The 22,339-nt window shown below is 34.7% G+C and overlaps 2 protein-coding genes across 4 annotated transcripts; one reads left to right on the top strand and one right to left on the bottom strand.

The window, feature by feature from the left end:
- Positions 1-3,057: 3,057 nt before the first annotated feature.
- LOC142554081 (QWRF motif-containing protein 2) lies at positions 3,058-6,905 on the top strand. The gene is made up of 6 exons (XM_075664709.1): positions 3,058-4,762; positions 5,454-5,573; positions 5,806-5,922; positions 5,997-6,086; positions 6,190-6,297; positions 6,390-6,905. The coding sequence occupies exons 1-6, from the start codon at positions 3,431-3,433 to the stop codon at positions 6,447-6,449; spliced, it is 1,827 nt and encodes a 608-aa protein (XP_075520824.1). The 5' UTR covers positions 3,058-3,430; the 3' UTR covers positions 6,450-6,905.
- A 1,492-nt stretch (positions 6,906-8,397) lies between these two features.
- On the bottom strand, positions 8,398-21,377 carry LOC142554080 (exocyst complex component SEC10b-like). Of its 3 annotated transcripts, XM_075664707.1 has the most exons (27): positions 21,159-21,377; positions 19,925-19,972; positions 19,318-19,413; positions 18,974-19,219; positions 18,821-18,895; positions 18,608-18,709; positions 18,395-18,445; positions 18,182-18,287; positions 17,860-17,979; positions 17,416-17,507; positions 16,936-17,101; positions 16,782-16,858; positions 14,201-14,299; positions 14,026-14,116; positions 13,462-13,547; positions 13,207-13,380; positions 12,634-12,687; positions 12,404-12,532; positions 12,209-12,301; positions 11,974-12,120; positions 11,709-11,806; positions 11,487-11,571; positions 11,279-11,337; positions 9,346-9,444; positions 9,163-9,246; positions 8,681-8,806; positions 8,398-8,571 (listed from the first exon to the last, which is right to left on the bottom strand). In XM_075664707.1, exons 3-26 carry the CDS (start codon positions 19,411-19,413, stop codon positions 8,728-8,730), a joined length of 2,508 nt encoding a protein of 835 aa, XP_075520822.1. In that variant the 5' UTR covers positions 19,925-19,972; positions 21,159-21,377; the 3' UTR covers positions 8,398-8,571; positions 8,681-8,727. The 3 variants fall into 3 exon arrangements, 2 of the variants coding, with proteins under 2 accessions (XP_075520822.1, XP_075520821.1); XR_012822086.1 differs by lacking the exon at positions 19,925-19,972 and having other exon boundaries at positions 8,398-8,552; positions 8,666-8,806; XM_075664706.1 differs by lacking the exon at positions 19,925-19,972.
- Between the last annotated feature and the right edge of the window lie 962 nt (positions 21,378-22,339).

Below are 22,339 nucleotides of genomic sequence, written 5' to 3'. Positions count from 1 at the left end.
ATGGTTTGATTGTGAAATGGTTTCACGATCTTTATCCGTGAGAAGGGTCAATTCTATCGATATTTGTAATAAAAAGTAATACTCTTAGGAGGCGTTTGGTAGGGGTGATTAGGTGGGTTTATTTTTTTAACCCACCTAATCACATGTTTGGTATGGGTGATTATTTAACCAAGTCTATCCCTCTTATGAATGATTAGGTTATATTAGGTAGGCTTAATCCATCATATTTTTTCAATTTTACCTTTCTTCTAAATTCAAACTCACCACCAACCACTTCCTTTCACCGACCGCCCACCGCCAACCCCTCGCCGCCGCCGCCCGACCGCCGCCTCATCCTCCGGCCGACCGTTGCCGCCTCCTCCGACCGATCGCCGCCTCATCCTCCGGCCGACCGCCGCCGCCGCCGCCTCCGGCTGACCGACGCCACCTCCGGCCGACCGCCGCCGCCGCCCCCCACCGACACACAATTAGAAGGGGGGCAGTTTTGTCATTTGATCAAAAAATTATTAATTATCATATTCTTATCCATCATACCAAACATAATATTATTTTATCATTATATATTATATTTCTACTTCAATCATTCTTTTTATCATTTTTCTCTTAATCATTTCATTATACTATCCTCCAAACCAGACGCAGCCTTAGCATAATAAGTAATATTTTTTCATGGATTACCCAAATAAGAGATATGTCTCACAAAATACGACTCGTGAGATCGTCTCACACAAGTTTTTGTCTTGAAATAATGATGTTTTATCCTACCAACCAAAAAACATGTTAATTACTTGCAATCTATGATATCCAATTTAGTTGAAAAATCGTAGCTAATCGATAACACTATTGTCTATAGACATCAATTTTCTGAAATTTTAGGATGACCAATTCTTTTATCTTTATTTACCTTTTATTAATTAATTTAATTAAAATTCCATAAATTTAAAAAAACAAAACAAACAAATTTAAAGAATTATTTTTATTAATTATAATTATTACAAATACGCTCTTCCACGAAGCACTAATTGTTAAATGAGAGACTTGTGTAGAAGCTAATTCTGATCTCTAAAATATATCTAATTTTGTCCCCAAAATGATCCTTCCCTACTTCCAAATATATATATATATATATATACTCCTTACCCGAACGATTCTTGTTTATATGAGCAAAAATATAATCAAATAAAAAGTTAAATATAAAATATACCCTCTTCCCCGATATACTCTTGAATTTCTTTAAATTTGAAATCTTTTCTTTTATTTTTAAGCTTTTTGTTTTTTATCAATGGAATTAGAATTCTGAAACAATAGTGTTAAATCTAACTATGTCGCTAATACTCATCGACGGATTGTTTAATTTTGTCGCTACATGTTTACCGATTGTCTAGATTTTCTATTGCAAAACAACATTTTCCATCATCGTCTTCACCTACGACTATATCTCTTTATGCGATCATTTTCCATCGTTGATGTATTTTTTACGAGTGTTTATAAAGATATTGAATAAATTCTTAAAAAAACGATGAAAGCTAACATGTTCTTAAAAAAGAAGTAATGCTCAACTTTAAAGTAGAACACATGCTAGAAATGTAACATTATTTGACTTTTGAGTTGGCAAAGTGTTGGTTGATTACTTTGAATAAAATCAAACACAAACAATCAATACAATTACACCAATCAAGAATATACTTTTTAAGTCACACGGCTGGAAAATTCCCAAAGAATCTTTTTTCTTTTTCATTTTTCATTTTTAATCGACCTGTTTATCTATTGCGTCTAATTCATGTGAGTAAAAAAATGATACTTATGTCTATTTAGTGAGCATTCGATTGATTTGGTTATCGACCACATCTAGTTGATCAAAACCAAATTAATCGAATTTATTTCGACAAACAAAACCGATCCGATTTTTTTTATGTATCAAATTTAAAAAACCAAACTGAATATAAAATCAGTTAATTCAACTTTTAAAATACATATTTCAAAGATAATTAATAAATTGAATTTTATTTATTAATAAACAAATTTTTTTTTCCATTTCTATGGTCTGATAAAATTTTATTAGTTTTGCGATATGTTATTTGCATCACCAAAGAATTCCAATTGTATATCCTAATAAATTTTCATTAAAATTTTAATAATATTATATTTTAAATCGAACTTTTATAATAATAATAATAATAATAATAATAATAATAATAATAACCGAAACCGAATATACACATTTGCCATGTAAAAATGAAAAATTTAAAATAGTCGAGTTTTAAAATTTCAATTTTTTTTACTTGTTATATCTTTTATATATTATACTTAGTAAAATAACGTAATGTTACATTTGAAAAAAGAAGTTTTTATAAATTTATTTAGACAAATTACAATATTTGCAAAAAAATTGTTATTATAGACATTATATCAAATGATTAGGATAGTACTAAAAGCCAATCATATTTAATTAATACTAGTAAAAAAAATACACACATTATATGTGTTATTATTATTTTTAATTTGATCAAATAATACTAAATAATTCACACGAAATTATTTTCAATTTATAAGAGCTGTTCGATTTAAAAAGAAAGCTTTGTTTAAAATTTTTTCTATGTAAAATATGGAGTAACTTGAGTAGATTTTAATAAGAAAGGATAATTATGAAATTAAATATTTTAGTGTCTTCTAAAATAGTTATTCTAAAAGTGTCAAATTTAATAATATAGTATAGATTAATGGATATTATATATATTATTTTGATATCATTTCTTCTCACACAAAACTAATATTAATTTAGAGATAAAAATTTGGTATAATTTAGAAATAAATATAGCAACTAATTATTACAGGGTATTTTCTATAATATAGAAAAGAAATTTTATAAGATAAATTATAATTTTGATATGTTGTGAACTGTTATGATTAAAACAAAAACTTGTATGAGACGGTCTCACGGGTCGTATTGTGTGAGTCGGTGACGACAATCATCCAGTTGTTTAATCATTAGTGTTGTTACTTAATCAGGAATTTAGGATTAAATTGCTGTTAATGGTTAACGTTGCGTCGCCCCAAAGTCTCACAAAAAGCCAATCCCCAACCGAATGTACGAAAACAATGTTGTCTCCGAAATTCCCCCCAGCAAGCACCAACTCTCTCTCAAGAAACACCGACTCCGAATTCTTGCGTGGCGAGTAGCCATTATTTTCTACATATTTCGAGCATTGAATTTTAGAAGAAGCTGAATCACGTTCGTTGAAAGAAGTTCTTGGAAAAAATGTGGAATCTTTCGAAGACCCGTCATGGCTTCTTCAGCTCCAGTTGTGGTTCTTGATCTTTCTTGCAGGTTCAATGTTTGTGGCCGTAAGGGATCTTTTTTTAAAAAAAATTGGTAATGGGGAACGTGAGTTGAACGTGTAGTGTGTGTGTGTGTGTTTTCTTGGTTGTGATGATGGTGGCTGCTGCTGTTTCTGAGGCAGCTTCTGAAAAAGATAACCGTAACGCGACATTAAATAAGCAAAAAAATGCTAAATCAAGAATTGTCTCTTCTAGATACATGTTCCCTTCGATCTGTTCAACTTCTGCTCCAAATTTATCCTTAGATTCCACATCTTTATCTTCTCCTGGAAGGTCTCCATCTCCTTTGGTTTCTAAAAACTCGTATCCATTCTCAAATGGGCATTCGTTAGGGCCGAAGAGGTGTGCTTCTGTTGACAAGAGGCGGCCCACGGCTGCTAGGACTTCAACTCCTGATCTTGATTTCAAGAATGGCAACGCAACTGATGTTTCAGCTGCCAAAAGGCTTCTTGTGACCTCTACAAGGAGATTGTCGGTTTCGTTTCAAGGAGAAGGCTTTTCATTACCTATTAGTAAGACTAAGGTGACTCCTCAGCCTAATTTGAGTAGTGTGAGGAAGGGAACCCAGGAGAGGAGAAGGACTGGCACTCCTTTGGGAGGAAAGGGTGAGAATGGAGATCAGATAGATATTTCTAAGCTTGTTGACCAGCATAGGTGGCCCACTGGGAATCCTTTGGTGAATCGATTGTCCAGAAGTTTGAATTGCGGCATTGGTGAAGAGACGTGTGAGCTAATCGGATCTGGTGATGCTATTAAAGCATTGCGCCAATCAGTTATTGATGAAAGGAGGCCATCGATCGATAGTAGGTTGGATCTTGATTTGGGCAGCTCTGAGATTTTAAATGCTGTTCAACGAGCCCCTGATGGAAATTCCATTTATAAAGAGTCTTCCTTGCCATCTGACCTCGTGGCATCTGATTCCGACAGTGTATCTTCCGGTAGTACTTCAGGAGTTGACGAAAGTGGTGGGGCATCCCTGGGGCATAATGGTTCTGGTGGGATTGTTGATTTGGCTCAGTTTTGGCAAGAAATGAACAATCGCTTGAGGAGGTTGCAGGATCCAGGATCTCCTTTGTCAACTAGTACCGGTTCTAGAATCATTGCTCCACCAAAATTGAAAAAGTATACAAGTGGAGGTATTAGAGCTGCATCACCAGGCAAGCTTATGTCTCCTACAGGATCTTCTCCATCCAGGGGACATACTCCTTCTCGGATCCGAAATGCTGTTAGCACCATCTGCAACAATTTTGTGGAAACACCATCGGTTCTTAGTTTTGCTGTTGACATTCGGAGGGGGAAAGTTGGTGAAAATCAGATTCTTGATGCACATTTATTGAGACTTTTGTACAACAGGCACCTGCAGTGGCGTTCTGTAAATGCCCGGACTGAAACAGGTCTGCTGGTGCAGAAACACAATTCAGAGGTAAGAAGTTTCTGCTATTATATTTTAAGCATATGGATGAATATTTTGTTTCTCTGAAGACCACAAATCAGTATTTAAATGGCTTCTTGTTTGAAGTGATATTGAGGAGCACATTACAACTTACCTATTATGATTTCTTCCAATGCATTGGAATCGTAGCATTCATGAGGTTTTCAATGTAACCAAATTCAACTAAAATGAAAGTTAGAGAGACGGATAATATTCCGAGATGCAAAATATTGTCGGGCTTGTTTATTTGCTAACCTTCATCATATTGATCTAAGTGGAGTGCTATGCACATAGCATATCTTTACATTTAACTTTTAAGTTCTTATATAACCAAGGAACATGTCAATCGATGAACCTAATTATCTGAAGAGACATTTTTTACTGGTACATTCATGTAACATATGGTGAATTAAGTCAAACAGTAGTGATGAATTGTGTATTTTTTTTTCATGACAGACCTTACTGCTAACTTAGAGGTTCTTAAGAAATAAATGAGCAACACCTAAACTTAAGAAGCTAGATTTTACTTCATACATGAGTTGTGCTCAGCATTTTGTTTTGTGATCTTTTTTATACGACGATGATATACAATTTTACCTAGAATTCAAAAAAGTATTTCTTCTCTAATCTGATCGTCTTGACCTTTTTCGATATCTTAAAGTACATCATTGATTTTTGCCAGAAGAATCTTTGGAATGCATGGATAACAATCTCCGATCTACGTGACACAGTAACCAAAAAAAGACACAGACTGCAGTTGCTAAAACGAAAGTTGAAACTAGCTTTCGTTCTAAAAGGACAAGTAAGCGCTGTACCCTACTTGCATTTCTGTTTGTACAAATGTTGTTACAATAACATATTATTTGGCATTCCAATGACCATAATGGGCTTTTTAGTCGGTTTGAGAGATATTTGCTTTTCCTTATTTTTTGTGTAATTTTCTGTGTCTTTTATGTCTGATCTTGTGTGCCTGTCTGCATGCACAAATAGGTTATCTCAGTTTTGCATATCTCAATACAATCTTTTTCACGTAGATGACTTCATTAGACGATTGGGCATCTATGGATAAAGACCACTCGTTTTCTTTGCTTGGAGCTATTGAAGCTCTGAAGGCTAGCACCCTTCGCCTGCCAGCCACAGGAGGAGCAACCGTATGTTCCTAGCAGTGTTAAAAATAAAAAATTGCCATCCTGTGACTTAGTTGACAATATTATGATTTCGACAGGCTGATGTCCAAAGCTTGAAGGATGCTATTGGTTCAGCAGTGGACATTGTAAATGCAGTGATATCCTCTATACGTTCATTTCAGCCAATGGTATTCTCATCTCTTCTGGTCTATGTCATGCTACTCTTTTAATATAGGCATTACAATGCGTAAAATGCACGAAAAATGACTAGAAACCGTTGTTCCTTTTCAGGTACAGAACATAAATTCTTTAGCAACTGAACTTGCAAAAGTAACGGGTAAAGAGCGAGCTTTGCTTGAACAGTGCACAGATTTTAATTCCTTGTTGGCAGATATTCTGGTATACATAAAATTCACTTCATTCCCACCCTTTCACCTCTTCCTTTTACATCATCGTGTGCTGATCGTTTCCATTTTAATTGAATATATCAGGTTAAAGACAGTAGTCTAAGAACGCATATGCTACAGCATAACCGTGTAATGACAGCTTGACCAGACTCATAGAACTGATCTTATTTGACAGTCCACTCGTAATGCTAACATTGTACTGACCTATTGACCAAGTGGAGGCAGCATTTGAGGTATCAAGAAACAACCTAACGACTAATCTTGGCTACCCGTTTGGCATTTTTTTCTCGCAAACGGTTTCTGAATTACTCCAGTAATCCAATATAATAGGAAATTTGGTCTTACTATTTTTTGCAAACTGTTTCTGAATTACTCCAGTAATCCATTAACAGTAACTGTATTGTCATTAAGCAATTCTTGTTCAGTCTCATTGTGATTTAAACTTACTGTCACGTAGTTTAAAGTAAGTTGCAGTCTGTGTTCTTGTTCTTGCTTCCGAAAATGTTCGAAATGCATGGTCAATGTTCTTTGTTTCTTGCCCCAGGTTACTTGAAAATCTGGTTATTTTTTTTTCGAAGTTGGATATGGTTTCTTTCTTTCTGTTTTTTTTAGATTTCATGGTGAAAGTTCACATTATGTATTACTTTCAAACCTTAGCTTGAAAGCATGTAGATGGAATTTGTGTTTTGCTGCATATTGAAGCAACTCTACTCAAGAAAAGTAATGTGGAGAAAAGGAGATTTCGTTGGGTGTCTAAGTGTAAATATCACGAAAGAATATTGAAAATGTTGCGGCAAGTATGTCCACGTGGAGGACGAAATAGCTTACAAATAACATTATATTCTTCGAGAGAATAATATAAGGAGTTGGGGGTGATTAATGCATTTGTGTCGTCTGACTTTCAGATTTATAATTTTTTACAAAAAGTTCTTAGCGTGCAAATTCTGCTTTATATATATATATATATATATATATATATATATATATATATCTTCTATTAATATTGTTAAGAATATAGACAAAAATAGTGTCTTGGTCTGTTTTTCGTTTTTCCAATTTTACTCTCATGTTATACTAATATTACATTTAAAATATTACATTTTTTTTAAAATTTCAACAAAACACTTTTGTTTTTTATTTTTTAAAATTATACCAATTCAAATAGCGATTTAGTCTTTTGATAATTTGTCAAATTTCATTTTAGTCCATCAATGATTATAAAAAAAACTGTACACACAGGCACGGTGTGTGCGAATTAGCTAGTATTCCCATTAAATTTGTTAGATGTGGCAGGCAGTATGCGTGGATATGGAGTGGCGCATGACTAATTAATAATTCAGAGTGCATCCAAATGGTTTAGTCCATGCAGCCCTCAAGCATTGTTTTAAGGTTCATTAAATATTTGTAAATGGTAATATTTGATTTTTCACTTCGTCCAATTATCATATGAAAAATATTCACATTTATGCTCGATGGATCAATACTTGCAATATTACTATCTACCCAATAGCATCAAACTAACCGCATCCAAATATAAAAGATTTGTTACGCACAAAATAAAAATAAAAATAAAAGAAATAATAGCAAAATCATTTATTTTAAAATTTTCTACTAAAATTATTTATTGGGTGAGTTTTTTCTTTAAAAAAAAACACTGAAAAAAATCAAAATCTAAATGCTCCAGCCCTTTACATGGATTATATATTCAAAGACTTGAAAAATTGTGACAAAATGATGATATAATGGAAAAAAATTGATAAATCTTGACCAAAAAGAAAGAAACAACAATAATAATAAAATTAAAGGTGGATAAACTTAATTTTTTTAAAAAAAAAAGTATAAAAAAATTATGATTTTTCGGTCGACTTCACCTACCTACTCACACGTGGTCTTGACGTCTTGTCCGTCTGCCTTAAAAATTCATGTTACATGAATTATATTGGACTAGTAATATTACTAAGTACGATCGTATTTGTAATATTACTAGTCCAATATAATTTATTTCATATATATATATATATATATATTATCGATTTAAGCTTTAACAACGTATTATAACGTTCAAATAAATGTGAGAACACTTGGAGCATGCCATGCTAGCAATATAAAGTTTTTGCGAGCTAGTACAAAATTTTAGGAAATGGCAGAAAACAATAAGAAGGAACAAGGGAAAATAAACTAAAAATCACCCACGTGCATAGAATACTCCAACTCGAAAGCTGTAACACTAGGCGATGCTGTATCAGGCTCCCTGCCTAAGAAAAAACTGCTCAAAATAGTGATTTATACGGTATTAGTTGCGCGACACCGGTCTTCAAAAGATGTTGAAAAGATTGCACGAGACAGTTACACAATTCGACAAAAGATGACGATACCTTCCAGTAAACATCGTAGATAATCATTTCACAGGGCCACTTCTGCATCATGTAGAACTGCCCCACAAGGACCCGAGTTTGGATGCCAACTTTGCACTCTTGTAGTCATCTCTGAGCTGAATAAACCTGAGGTTTTACAGCCAAATCGACACATTATTTTAAAAAAAATAACGACTGTTGGAGAGAAAACTCTATAGAAGAGCATGTCTCTTGAAAATTTACAGAAATAACTACACCAAATCATTGAAAACTATAGACATGTTCATCTGTGTCGGGCTCATATTTATCGAAAGAACACGACTTAATATTTACACAAACATGTTTTAGGAGGCGGGTTGCTTTTAAGATTTTTATTTAAAAATCAAGACACTGACTATCTTATTTCACCTGCAGGATCCAAACCCAAATCTTCACCAATGATACTACTGTTTCATAAGACACATGCAGAATACATTGCATACTTGAGCATTAGAATTTTATACCTTTGTGCATCTTTCCGTATGCTCGGAGTTCCCTCAAATAGTGATGACAGACTTTCAGGAGCAACAATGAAGACATTGGCCATGCTGGAGAGGATGTACGGTGAGTCGAGTGAAATATGCTGCTTTCAATTTGGTTACTATATTCTAACTCAATAAGAAATTCTACAAAACAAAATTACTTACATGCCCAGCAACTCAAATTTTTCATCCACTGTAGGAGCATTGAAACTGCGAACAAACTCCCCATACTCGGTTATATCACGCTTGAGCCTCAGTCCTCCGCTGCAGAAGTCACAATCAAATAATATAGAAGAGTTTATTTTAAAGCAGTAACATGTAGGTTAGGGGATGAGAAAGAACCAAACAGGAACGTTAGGTTTCTTCATGCTTGACGAGCTTAAATAATAATCTTTTGAGTGAATTTCGTCGCATACTAATTTGTGAGGCAGATACGTAAAAAGAGATTTACTGTTCCAAGTTCTCTTCTTTGTTTGTCGAACATAGTCTAGAAAGCATCACGGCTGAGTAAAAGCCAAAGAAAGTACCTTGGCGTGAGACAGAAATTGTAACACCCCAAAATACATGAAGGGGTGTGATTGGAATTATATAGCTATTATATACAATTAAAATATATACATATACAACATATCCTCATCTAAATAATCCATAAATCTATATATACCTAGTTTATATTTATATATATATATATAGTCCAAGGTTGATGCTAACATTTGGCGACAAACAAAGACCTAATTTTGCATGGATTATCTCTATAAAAACACTCCATCACATCAAAATTATGCAGGAATATCGTGCAAGCATGCAGGAGAAAGTGCGCAGAAAAGTAGTGTCATTATGGGCAAAAACTAGGATATAATACAAAGAGATACCAAAACCTTCTCCTAAAATCCTAAAAAATTCACCACATGGTTTTAGACTGCTTTTGATCAACCATGATAAACAAAATTTGTTCATTATGTTGTGTAGTATCCGTGTGTGTCAGGCCGATTGCCCAGAAAATCAACGGAAGTAGCATTTTCCGGTAACCAAATTACTAAGAAAAACATCTCTGAAATTTCAAATTTGAGCAATATTGGCTACTTCTCAAGACATCCATCCTAAAAAGTTAGGCCACACATGACATTTGGAGCTCGGCCACTCGCGAAACACACCGCCCCGAAATGAAAAATTCCGGTGGCCAAACATTTCTGGGGTGATTTCTGACTTATTTCACAAATTTGGGAATTTTTGGAAAGACGATTGAATTATTATGAATTTTAATGTTAAAAACCAAAATTTAGACACTTGATTTTTTATGAAAATGTTGGACTAGAAGCTCTTATTTCTTACTCTTTTACGCTGTTTTTGGATTGTGTATAAATGAAAAGTTGATCCTCATGTTGTCTAGTATACAAGGAATGCCGGTCGCCGGGCCGAAGAGTCACCATCAGTAACCTTTTTCCAGTGATGAAAACACTTTGAAAATCATCTTGGAAAAATGAAATTTGGGCAAAATCAGCTGGAAAATTTGAAACACTTTCTATACAAAAGTTGTGGAACTCATCAAATTACACTTGCTGTCAAAAGGTCGACTGTGCGTGGCTGCCAGAACGGTTAGTTTGATGCTATTGGAACCAAATAAAATAACAATGGAAAGTAGTGATAAAATATTAGCCCCTTTAGATGCATTCACCTTCCTAAACTCAGGACAATAATTCTTTAGAAAGCATATGGAAATGATTTATGAGATCCCAATCCTCGTTCCTCCTGACATAAGCTAATGCGATGCCTTACTCAGAGAACCAAACATTGTGTATTAGATTGCATAACATCTTGCAACTTGAATTAGGGAGTAGAAATCGAAGGCACAGAGAGGTTTGACAGAGTTGAAATGATGTTCAGCCAATAGATATGCGGGAAATTCAACAAGTTAGTGCATGGAAATCACAGCATGCTACGCAGCATAGCTTAACACGCCATATTGTAAATATGATGGACAAGTAAATTAATAAAACTAACACTAAACAGAGTATGAAGAGCACATCATCAAGCACATATACTTTCTCTCCCCCATAAAACAACAAGTAAGCAATCAAACTATAAATCAAGATGTTACCTAGGATTGAAAGTAAACTTCTGCCAGTGATTGAGTAGCCCCTTATGCAAACGATTTCCCTGCACCAATAAAAGATAGTGTTACCAGTTCGACGTCTCAGATGCATAAGGAAGATTCTGAACATGTTGCAGCTGGTATATAATTCGTAGCAACCCAAAGCCATCGGCTTCACAAGAAAACTCTACTGGAAAGAAGAAAATAGCCATACCAGCTCAGTCAGAAATGCTTGTTTATTAAGACCTTCCAGGGCCGTAAAAGCAGACTCAAGAACCCGGGAAAGATAAGCAACAACCCTGACATCGGAGATAGATGTGTAAACTTCAGAATTACAAAAGGTGTAATTTAAAGAATGTGACGATGGAACATTCCGCAGAATGAAATTTTGATTTACTAATAACCTTTAAAATTTCAAAGTAAGATTCATGCAGACCTAGAACAGGCATTTGTTGGGCGATGATCAGGAACAATGCTATCATCAGGAGACCGATAATCTGTAGCTTTTTGTTCAGCTGATAGCAACCGTTCAACCTAAAAGAATTCCACGAGTGAACCATAAAAAAAATAACAAAAGTAAATGCAAAGGTCATGTTAATGATGACACAAGTCTAAGAAGAGCAATCGGCAAAAACATTCATAGCTAGTTTAGTTACCGCACATATAACTTCAACCATGAGAAGATATTTTTAATCACAAACCTCAGCCATCACTGTTTCAATGCACTGCTGAAGCCCCTTATATGCAGCACCTTCCGCACTGGACATTGCTGAGGCCATTTCATCACAGGATGCAGCATGTGCACCATCCACAGGTAGCAAAAATCGAGAAACAGAATTTGCGAAGTACTGTTAAATAATAATTTAGCCCGAACGAAATAATATCACAAGTTTAACGATGACATCAGGAAATACAACTAAAAGGAAATTAACATACCTGCTGAACAATAGCCACGCTACTGCCACACCGCTGTACAGAAACCATAAAGGACTTGAAACTACTTTCGCCAGCTGCAGCAGCAGCTTCTGCCTGCAAATTTCAAGCGAAGGTCTCATGCTGAACCATATTGACAACATCCAAACTGAAGACCATAAGTAATTTGAGAAAAAAAAAAGATGATCAAATTATTACAGCAGAAGCAGCTGCAGCAGCAACTCTTCGACTAACACTAGTTCCCAGAACAAACCGTTCCCTCAGTGCGGCAGCTTCAGTCAGGCTATCTCGAGCTCTTTCAAGTCCTTCTGTTATATACCAACTGACCTGAACGCATAAGATGAAAATTTGGAAAATTTAAATGGTTACTTTAAAGAAGCATAACAAGTTATGAGTTATGACAATTGAAAAGAAACTAATGTACTCACCTGGTCTAAAAGGCATGTGAAAACAGCCCGCACATTACCCGCAAGTGTAGCAGGCTACCAATGAAGAAGATAATGAATAATTTATTACTTATGAAAAGTTACTATATATTCAAACTAGAGAGAAATACCAAACTTCAACAGAAACTTAACTTTCGAATTTGACCATAAAATTTACGGCGTATAAAAGTAGTAAAATAAAAATGAATAAACAGAACCAGGGTATGGATCATGGATACTACACCAAGCTAAATAACGGAAGAATAAGTAGTCCCAAACTAAGGTTAACCATATTCCCCAAGATCCCAAGATACCAAAGAGATAAAGAAGAAACAAAGGCATGACTCCAGACTCAATTCACTAAACAAAGTGTCTGAGACTCTAAGTACCAGACTACCAGTACAGCCAAAACTGCATTCCACCCAAGGCCAACATATTACATCCATAACAAGCAATTCGAACATAAAAACTTGGAAATACAGTCATACACTTGAGTCTCTTCCAGCCAACCTGAATTGGTTGGTCAGACCCAAGGTCAAACTGCTTCAATTCTAAGAATAGAAACAATATGTATACCTGTGACGAAAACAAAGTACACCTAGATGTAGCTTCTTCATTCCAACGTACAAACTCGGTCACAACAGCAACTGATATCTGCTGCTGAGAAGATGCTATGGAAGCTCCTTTAGTACGTCCAATTGTTCCCGTTGATTCAGAAGACTGCTGGTTTTCAATGCGCAATTCCTCCATCTAACTCATATAAATGTTTGATTTTGAGAAAAAAGTTAAAACACATGAAAGGCAACGGAGCTCAACAAATTAGAGCATCACCTTTGCCTTATACAGTTGCCTAAGAGAAGCCTGCTCATATTCTATATATACATCTTGGTGCGGAAGAAATAGGGACTCCATTAAGCCTTCACAACAGGGAAGAACAATATTCAGAGCTGTCGGTATACAGATTTCACAAATTGTACACACTTGAAATTCAGTAAATCGAAGTATTCTGAAAATGATCAATCCTTGTGAATCCATGCAAGCATGTTGTCTTGCTTACTTTACTTGTGAAAGGTACAGAGATATATTATATTTTAATGGATGCCATCCAGTTTCATTTTATCAATCAATTCCAACTGCAATCTCGGACGGGGTAATATGTCTAGAGGTCAACATGATATTTATTTTTTGACACGGTAATGAGCATGGACTCCCCTAGCTTTTATCAAAATAAAAGGAGTAGGAAACCATATGAATCTTAACTTTAACAATTCCAAGTAGATTATTTGGATATGCAGACTTGCGTATAGTAAGGTTCCATCACAATAAAAATGTAAGGTTGAATCAATGGATGATGATATGCGACCTAAGAAGCTCAACAAGTTCTGTAGAGTGCACCTTCAACATCCAAGTCACCACAACCCACGCTGCGTAAATCTCTGGAAAGGTCCTGTGTCTTCTCATATGCCACTGCTAGCATTCTAAGATACTGAGGGTAATTCATGAAACAAAAGTTAATAGCACTCGACATTGAAATTATTAGTATTATCTACAAGCCATAGATGGAACTTACTAATATAAGTCCCCCTTCTTCCATGGGAGGTGGGTTAATAAGAGATGGTTTCACCAACAACTTCTCAAGAAGTTTAGGAACTCGGTCTTCCAACACACGCTACAGAAAAAAAAAAGGTTCCATCAGCACTAATGCCGTACAGAGACCATTATATCCTTTGACCTAAACACAGAACATGGTGATGCAAATGCTATAGAAAACAACAGGGTACTGTGGAGATCTAAAATATATCTATGAAGTAAGCATATTTTAGTTAGTATTTCTGATGTGGTCAATAAGTTTGCTAACAGCATAACGCTGTAGAAAACAACAGGGTACTTTGGAGATTTAAAAATATATCTATGAAATAAGAATTTTTTTTTTTTGTATTGCTGATGTGGTTAATAAGTTGGCTAACAGCATAATGTATCTTTTGGAAATATTTAATTTATTTGGTTCCCCCTAAGGCATCACTTCTTATCTTTCATTAGAATATAAAAAAAATTTACTGGGTGATCAGTACATAAGCCAAAATACAGGTACGGTAATATATTACGAAGGGAATGTTTAATAATTTGTCAAAGCTTGTCAAAACAAACATTTTGATGTCCCCATTCCAATCAAGAATTGTAATGACCCAAATTCTTATTTTGAATGAAGTACTAATTAAGAGATGATTAAAGGGTTGTTAATTAAACATTATTACGGAATTGACAATTCATGATCAACCTGTTGGAATCTACCGAATTTAAAATGGACATACCAATCTACTTCAGATTACATTATCCCAAAAAATCCAACTAGACGAATGAGATTTTGACATGTGGCAGAGAAGATTGATTTGGATCTTCTAAACTAGTGCGGATGCAGCCTACAAATGAAAGCTGATTTCATTTGTTTCCTACACCACTTCTTTCAGCTACTCTCTCTCGAGTTTTAGCCATATACCTTAGGTTTTCTAGCCAGTTTTTAGTGCAGTTTGGTATCGAGAAGTTTCGAAGCTAGTGTCGACTCGAGGAGAGGTCGGTGAACAGGGACGCGGATCGAGACAACATCAGCAGACTGACGATGGACGCATGTATAATCCTAAAACCTTAAATCGTGATTTAAGAATCATTAGGAAGAACTTTGAAACATATTTCGTAATTCAAGATCTGGCTTGATAGTGATTTCATTATGTTAGTATTGTCTAGGTTCAGACGAGTAAGCTTTCTATCAGATTGTTTTAGTGAGGTACGTGATGTACTGACTGAGCTATCAAAGAGTAGTATACACACTTATATGATGCATATTTATCTGTTGCATGATATATGTTTTACTGCTTTGGCATATTATGCATGACATATCATGTTGGGCCTGATATCTTTTGAGATATACCTCGTTTGTTGGGGCCGCTCAGCCCTGTTCTGTATTGTGGACGGTTGGGCATCGAGAGCTTTAGCGTCTGACGGGACCCGCGGGCTCTGATGACCCTGGACATTGTAGGTCCACGTCTTGATGATGAGTGTGGGAGCCAAAACATGCCTAAGACAGATCAGAGACTACACACTCAGGCGCCTCAAGACTGAGCATGAGATTCTTGACTTGATCCTTGATGTCCAAGCATATTGCATTTCACATGCATCATATTAGTTTGTATACTCGTACATTCTCGTATTAGGCGACTGTCGCTCACGTCCTTGCTTTTCATCTTGGGCACCCCATTCCGCGGGGCAGGTCTTAGACTGGACGGTTCGGACGGCCAAAGCAGTGGTTAGAGCAGTTGGGTTTTCGGTGGTAATCCAGTGGAGGTTTTATTTGGTTTATCGTTTTCTCGTTCAGAATTTTGTTTTCGATTTGGTTTATATTAACGTTTAAGACTGTGGTTATTGTTCTCTTTTCGTTTGGGTTGTAAGATGATTAAGTTATTTGGTTTCCGCTGTTAATTGTAGTTATCAAGTTTAAATTTTGCATGCTAATTAGTCTGTTTAGTAGTGGCTCGGGTAAGAGCGCTACAAGAATAAAGCTTTCCGCTGCATCATAGTTCTAATTTTGTTGGGAGCGGACCATAAATCTATTAATTTTTCAGACCTTGTCCAATGGAAGGTTTCATAGCCATTGAAGTTCGTAGTATATTCTTTTAAAAATAAAACAAAAATAGAAGTGGACATGTAAGAGAATAAGAGTCACACATATCAGAAATCTCTCATCACACAAAATGATTGAAATAAGAATTTATGAAAGTTCAAGGACACAAATCACACAATGGTGAGAGTTGGTAAAGTCCTTGAAAGCTGTAGAATTTCTCAGGTTTCTTTCATACAATATAGAAATTCTAGAGCTCATTAAGTCCTTGAAGATTTTAAAGGGATTCTCAGGTTTCTCTTCTATGGAACAGATTTTCTAGGGTTTCCTATCCTGTCACATCTTATAGTGTTCGCCTGCTTGTTATCTTAGCAGGATCATTTTTAAATATTTGTAATCTCTTACTACATCAGATTTCCATCAATAACAAAGATTGTTCCACAGGAAACAAGGAGGAGCCTTCTTTATGCATCCTATTCAGACATCTCAAAAAGCAGATGCCCATCAAATACAAGAATAAAGAGTCAAGGTGGAATACCTGAACCAAAATTGACATAACATCTTTTGGGGAAGGAAATACTGCTGTTATTGTTGCTGCTTCTTTCCGCACCGTATCTGAATGCCGTGTTATACTAAATCAAATTAAAATCATGCATCTTCATCAGACCTGGGGGATGCAGAGTAATTCAAACCTGTAATTTCTTTGTACAATGCAGAGAGCCCACGAGCGGCATTGCTAGGACTAGGTTGAGAACCAGAATCACCAAGAACCAATTTGGCATCTTCATTCATTACCTCTACATCAAACATTGGGCGTAATCCCACATAGTGTTGCATGGCACTAGTACCTCTATTGAACTGGATAACAAAACTAATATGTTAAAGGAGAAAAGGAGAATTATTAAGCCTACGACTAATAATACTAATGATTTCATTTGTCTGCATATAAACCAATATGATTTAAATAAATAATCGGCTGAACAAATGCTCAATGAGGCACAAACCCATTTGACAATTACAAAATGATGTGACAAGTGGGTTGCGAATATCCACTCATTGTGGCTCCCCACCCCACCCTACTAAAATAAAAGGAATAACAACTTATTTTTCTCCAACTCACTGAACAAAATATTAATTAGAAATACTTCTGACAGAAATTGTAAACAAATTACCTGTGACAAAATTTTTGCACATTCAGCCATTGTAGACAATTCCCTTCTTTGCGATGCTGCATCAAATCTAATCAACAATCTGTTTTCCAGTTCTGCTCATGCATTTGAAACAAAAGAAATTGTCATTTAGACAAGCAAACAAGATTATCAGATCGAACCTAGAACATGCAAAATAAAATAAAACACTAGGAGAAACTCATCTCCAAACGAAATTCATTTACACAACAAGAAAAATGTGTTTGGAGCTTTTCACATAAATTTTGCCAAATTGCTTAGATATGACAATAATTAATCACATAGCCTTAAAAAGCTCAAAATAGCAAGAAAAAATTAAAAGAAGATTCATGTCATGCGTATTCATATCATATCAAAGTACCAAAATACAGTTGTGGATTAAAATTGTGAACGAAAAAGCAACAATTATGGCAAATTGGTATATAGTACCGTTGCAATATTCTTGAAGATTAGCCACTGCAACTTCCAATCCTCTGCTTGCTGTTGCATTCCCCACAACTGTTGAGACCGACATGCCTTGCCTGCCAATATCTTCTTCAGCGAATGATCCTAGTGTCAAGATTCTTAGTGAATTTCCATACGTATGATCATTGTTTTTCACAAGAACTTGAGAACATTCTATAGCCGCCGTGCTTAAAATTGCAATTTTGATTTCCAAAATCAGCTAGTAAAAAGTGAGCTTTTGGGTGATAATTTTTTGTGCATAATGTAAATACATATAATTCATCTATAAGATGTACAAAGAACTTACTCAATTTCTGTGCAATAGATGCTGCCTCAGCTACCCGGCTATCATCAGAAAACAGAGGTGAAAGTTCCATTAAATCACCTGGGCTACTGTTGAACTCCATCAAATACTGCAAGATGAGTTTTATTTAATGTTGTTCAAATGGTACACTTAGGTAACCCTCGGAAGTCAGCAAAAACTAGCAAGATTTTTGACACATATTCTTCAAATGTGCACCTTAATGAGATCAATAGTCTGACTGGCAGTTTCTCGCTGAGCATCTGCACTCTAGAAATTAAGAAAAAGAAAAACTAAATATTAAGTCATATGCTAAATTAGTCAATGAGCAATAAAAAATGAAATAAATCAAAATGAAAACAGAAGCAATAGCATTAGATAAGGTTTACATAAAATAGCATGATAAAAAAAATCACAGGACTTAAGCTTTACCTGGAGATGGTCTCCTATCTTAGCAGCAGTTTGGCCAACACTTGATATGCGTGAATCCAACCTTGCAAAACTGTCAAACAACCCATCGACTCCTTTTTCCAGCTGTATGTTAAAAGGGAAAAAAACAATGCAATCAGCATGTTATACTTCTAATAATATGCAGAATCATTCTGATGGATTAATAACAAATCTACGTAGCCAGGGTTGACTAACCTCGGAAAGTGTCTTCCGGTGTTTAGAGTCTTGGGTAGAGACTTCCTTTTTGAGATTGTAGAGTTTTCCATCAATCTTAAGAGTATACATGAACATCGGAAGAGTGAAAATTTGACATATGAGCAAAAAGTTATAACAAACCTGACATATTACCTGTTTTCTAAGATCAATCAACTGGGTACACGAATTCTTAAACAAAGATAGCAGAGAATCTACTTCTGGAAACAGAGGGCTCAATGACCCTGGAACTAATTTTACTGCATCAGATGGAGTTCGCAAATGACCATTTGCCATAGTGTCATTTCCGTGTCCATCCGAAGTATCGGTTTCTTCTTCAAAATAAGAAGGTAGCAGCTCATTGACTAAGTTCCCAAATAGAGAGTCAAATGAAAAGTCACCCTATATGACACAGGAAGGTCGTATCAACAATTAGTAGCTACACCGATAAATTTCTCAATAAGAGGCAGTTGCACACAAACAATTGTTTGAGGCCTTACCTTAAAGTCATCGATGTCTAGAACAATTGGATTATTTTCAGTTGACGGAGATTCCGAAATTCTACGAGTCATTGTCCCATCTTTAGTCTCTTTCATCTAAGTTGGATTAATACATGAGAAGTTGGAAAGTATACATTGGCATAAAAACAGAGAAATAGATTGCTAATCAGAATGGTTTCAATCAACTTTGAAATTCAGCGGACACTATTCTATGGTTGTGGTAGACAACCAACATGGGAACCTAACTTTGAGATGTAACTCCGAAACAGACAAAGCAATACGTCTCGAAGCTTCACGAAAATGGCTCAATAAGAGTCGAGAAGCTACAACTACTTGTATGGAATTATGAGTTGAATGAGGAAATTTGAGTACATATCAAACCATGGGCAAATAACAACCCCTGTTGAGAGGCTGATCCAAATGCAAAGTTTGACATGTTGTATAGTTTTAAAAAACTGACTTACAACATCACCATCAACTATGACTTTTGGTAAATCGACAATGACCATTCCTACAATTGGTATCCTAGCAAATATACACGTTTGATTCCTGTGATTTAAACGTTGTTGTGGTTAAAGGGAGGAGATTGCCGAGGACCAATAATTACCTCATCTGAAATAACAATCCAAATATGGTGTTTGAGCTGCTATACAGCCTAAGAGACGCAAATGGTAAATGCTTTGTTTTACAACACAAGCTAAGTATAATCAAGAATATGAAGGGAGCTAAACAAAAGCTACCCATTGCTCAAATTGTGAATTTGAAAATGTATTCAATTTCAAAAACCCAATAAAATGCGCCTAAACCTTGAGTTCAAAACATTGAAATTATAAATAAATCCAAATGTGGCAATGATTAAAGCACACATAAATGGCGGGAAAGGTTCAGATAAATATTTTTTTCTACCCATAAAAGTAGATCCATTTATGGACATCAACCATTTATGTTTCTCAGCAAAATCTGTTGTATACTAAATCATAGAATCCTACTTAAAACCTTCAAAAAAATCCTACTTAAACCATGAATATCTTGATATATTAGTTCAGAAAGATGAAAGATCTGCAACCAAAGACCCTGTAGTGAGTGATCTTGATCATGGAAATCTCCCTCAGGTTAATGAAAGTGTACAAACCATGAGATAACAAGTAAAGATCAACTCGTGGCATATTAATTATAAGAACATAACATAAGTAGGGGGACAGTTTTTAAAATGACCTTATTTTTAGATTGCTTAGATACATAACCTCATACAAGGCAAAAGTATTTATGCAGGAGCCATATATTTAAACGATTCTAAACATAGTCGTTTTAAAAAAAATCTGCATAATCATAAGGAAGCATAGTGCATACACAAAAAATTGTGGGATCAGTCATCACTAAAAAAACAAAACTCAAAAACATATTCAACACAGTTTTTATCAACCTTTTCTTCTTTTTTACCAAACAATTGTTATCACTCTAGTAGAAAATCGATTACAAAACCCTGCCACAAATATTATTCCTCAAATTATCCTTCAGGAACTTCTAATTTTTTTTCAGATACAAATTACCGAAATGGACAGCGAAATTCTGTATCTCGGCCTTAAATGAATATGCATCGTCATTCCTATTCACGAGAACCCGTGATCGCACACATCCAACCAAAAAAACACACCAGTTATTCCATAAATAACTCGAATAAATAAATTCTAAAGAACATCATAAAACAGGATTAAATCCAGAAAAATCATAAAAAAACCCAGGAAACTCAAATTTCCCATAACATTTCGATTGTAATCAAAACACAATATAATCTAAAACCAACAATTAAATCAAACCAAAAAATGAAAGAGAAAACCGACCTCGTAAGACACGAAAAACGATGATAGCAATGCTGGACGGCTCAGCTCCAAAGAAATGTACGAAAATCAGATAACCTAAAAATTATTGCAGAACTGAAAGGAGAAGGAGAGGAGGGGGGGGAGGAGGAGGAGGAGGAGGAGGAGGAAGGGGAGGCTCGGAACAAATCACTTTGCTGATGCACTGCCTTTGAACTGGTATGCGATCTGTTTACCTGGTATACATCTTGAGCCAACTTCATGTTTTGGGGGAAATAACATCTTAACCCTTAAACTTTAGATGAATTATATTTTTGTTCCCAATAAATTATGTCGATTTAGTGTACGAGTTTTTTTATCCATCACGAATAATGTAATTTTTAATAGCTTAGAGCGTCACGTCGATGCTTCCAAATTCCAATGATAAAATATTTGATTTCTCTTGAATAAAATAAAATTTAAATTTTAATCTACCATATGAAAGAATAGATGTGTAGAGACGGTTTCTAATTATATAATCGATTTAATTTTTGTATGAGTAATATAATCGTTTTACAAATAAAGATACGTGAGATCGACTCATACCATATAAACTCTTTAAATTAAACCAAATCTGTATCCATAAATCGAGATTCTTAAATAGGTATTTGAAGAACTTTAATATGTCATTAGTAATTCGATGAGAAACAATTGATTTAGTGGGGTGTATTCAATGTAGAGATTTAATGACTTTCAATGATTTTTTTAAATGATAGATTTTTGTGGATTTGATAGATTTGTATTGAATGTTATAGAATCTCACAGATTTGTAAACAGAATTTCATGGACTTTTGTAGACTTTTTGCACGATTTTGATAGATATTTGTAAATTTTTTGATTAACAGTGCAAATTTTGTACTTATATATATATATAATTTTTTGAACTAATAATTATTTAACTTAAATAACATATTCACTTTGAAATAAATTTACTTATTTAAAAAATAAATATGTTTAATATATGAAAAAATAACAATTTAATTTAACAAAATCAAAATTTCAATCCCTGTATCTATTCAACATGCATAAATAATTAATCAAAAAATTTTTAATTTATAAGCATGTATAAAAATTTAATCAATTTAGATAAATAACTAATCAAAACATTATGAAATTTGATAAATTTTAAGCAGTTTTTTTTTGAAAAATCTAAGGTTCGCTATTGT

This window comes from Primulina tabacum, chromosome 8 (genome assembly GCF_025594145.1).
Source record: "Primulina tabacum isolate GXHZ01 chromosome 8, ASM2559414v2, whole genome shotgun sequence".
Classification (NCBI taxonomy): domain Eukaryota; kingdom Viridiplantae; phylum Streptophyta; class Magnoliopsida; order Lamiales; family Gesneriaceae; genus Primulina; species Primulina tabacum.
This window is presented reverse-complemented; position numbering and strand designations above follow the sequence as displayed.

Coding starts and splice junctions, on each gene's coding strand:
- LOC142554080 (XM_075664707.1), bottom strand. CDS start 19,413: ATGAAAGAGACTAAAGATGGGACAATGACTCGTAGAATTTCGGAATCT. Junction 18,896..18,973: donor TGATTGATCTTAGAAAACAG/GTAATATGTCAG, acceptor TATACTCTTAAG/ATTGATGGAAAACTCTACAA. Junction 17,102..17,415: donor GTGCAAAAATTTTGTCACAG/GTAATTTGTTTA, acceptor TTTGTTATCCAG/TTCAATAGAGGTACTAGTGC.
- LOC142554081 (XM_075664709.1), top strand. CDS start 3,431: ATGATGGTGGCTGCTGCTGTTTCTGAGGCAGCTTCTGAAAAAGATAAC. Junction 5,923..5,996: donor CAGCCACAGGAGGAGCAACC/GTATGTTCCTAG, acceptor TGATTTCGACAG/GCTGATGTCCAAAGCTTGAA. Junction 6,298..6,389: donor CCTTGTTGGCAGATATTCTG/GTATACATAAAA, acceptor TGAATATATCAG/GTTAAAGACAGTAGTCTAAG.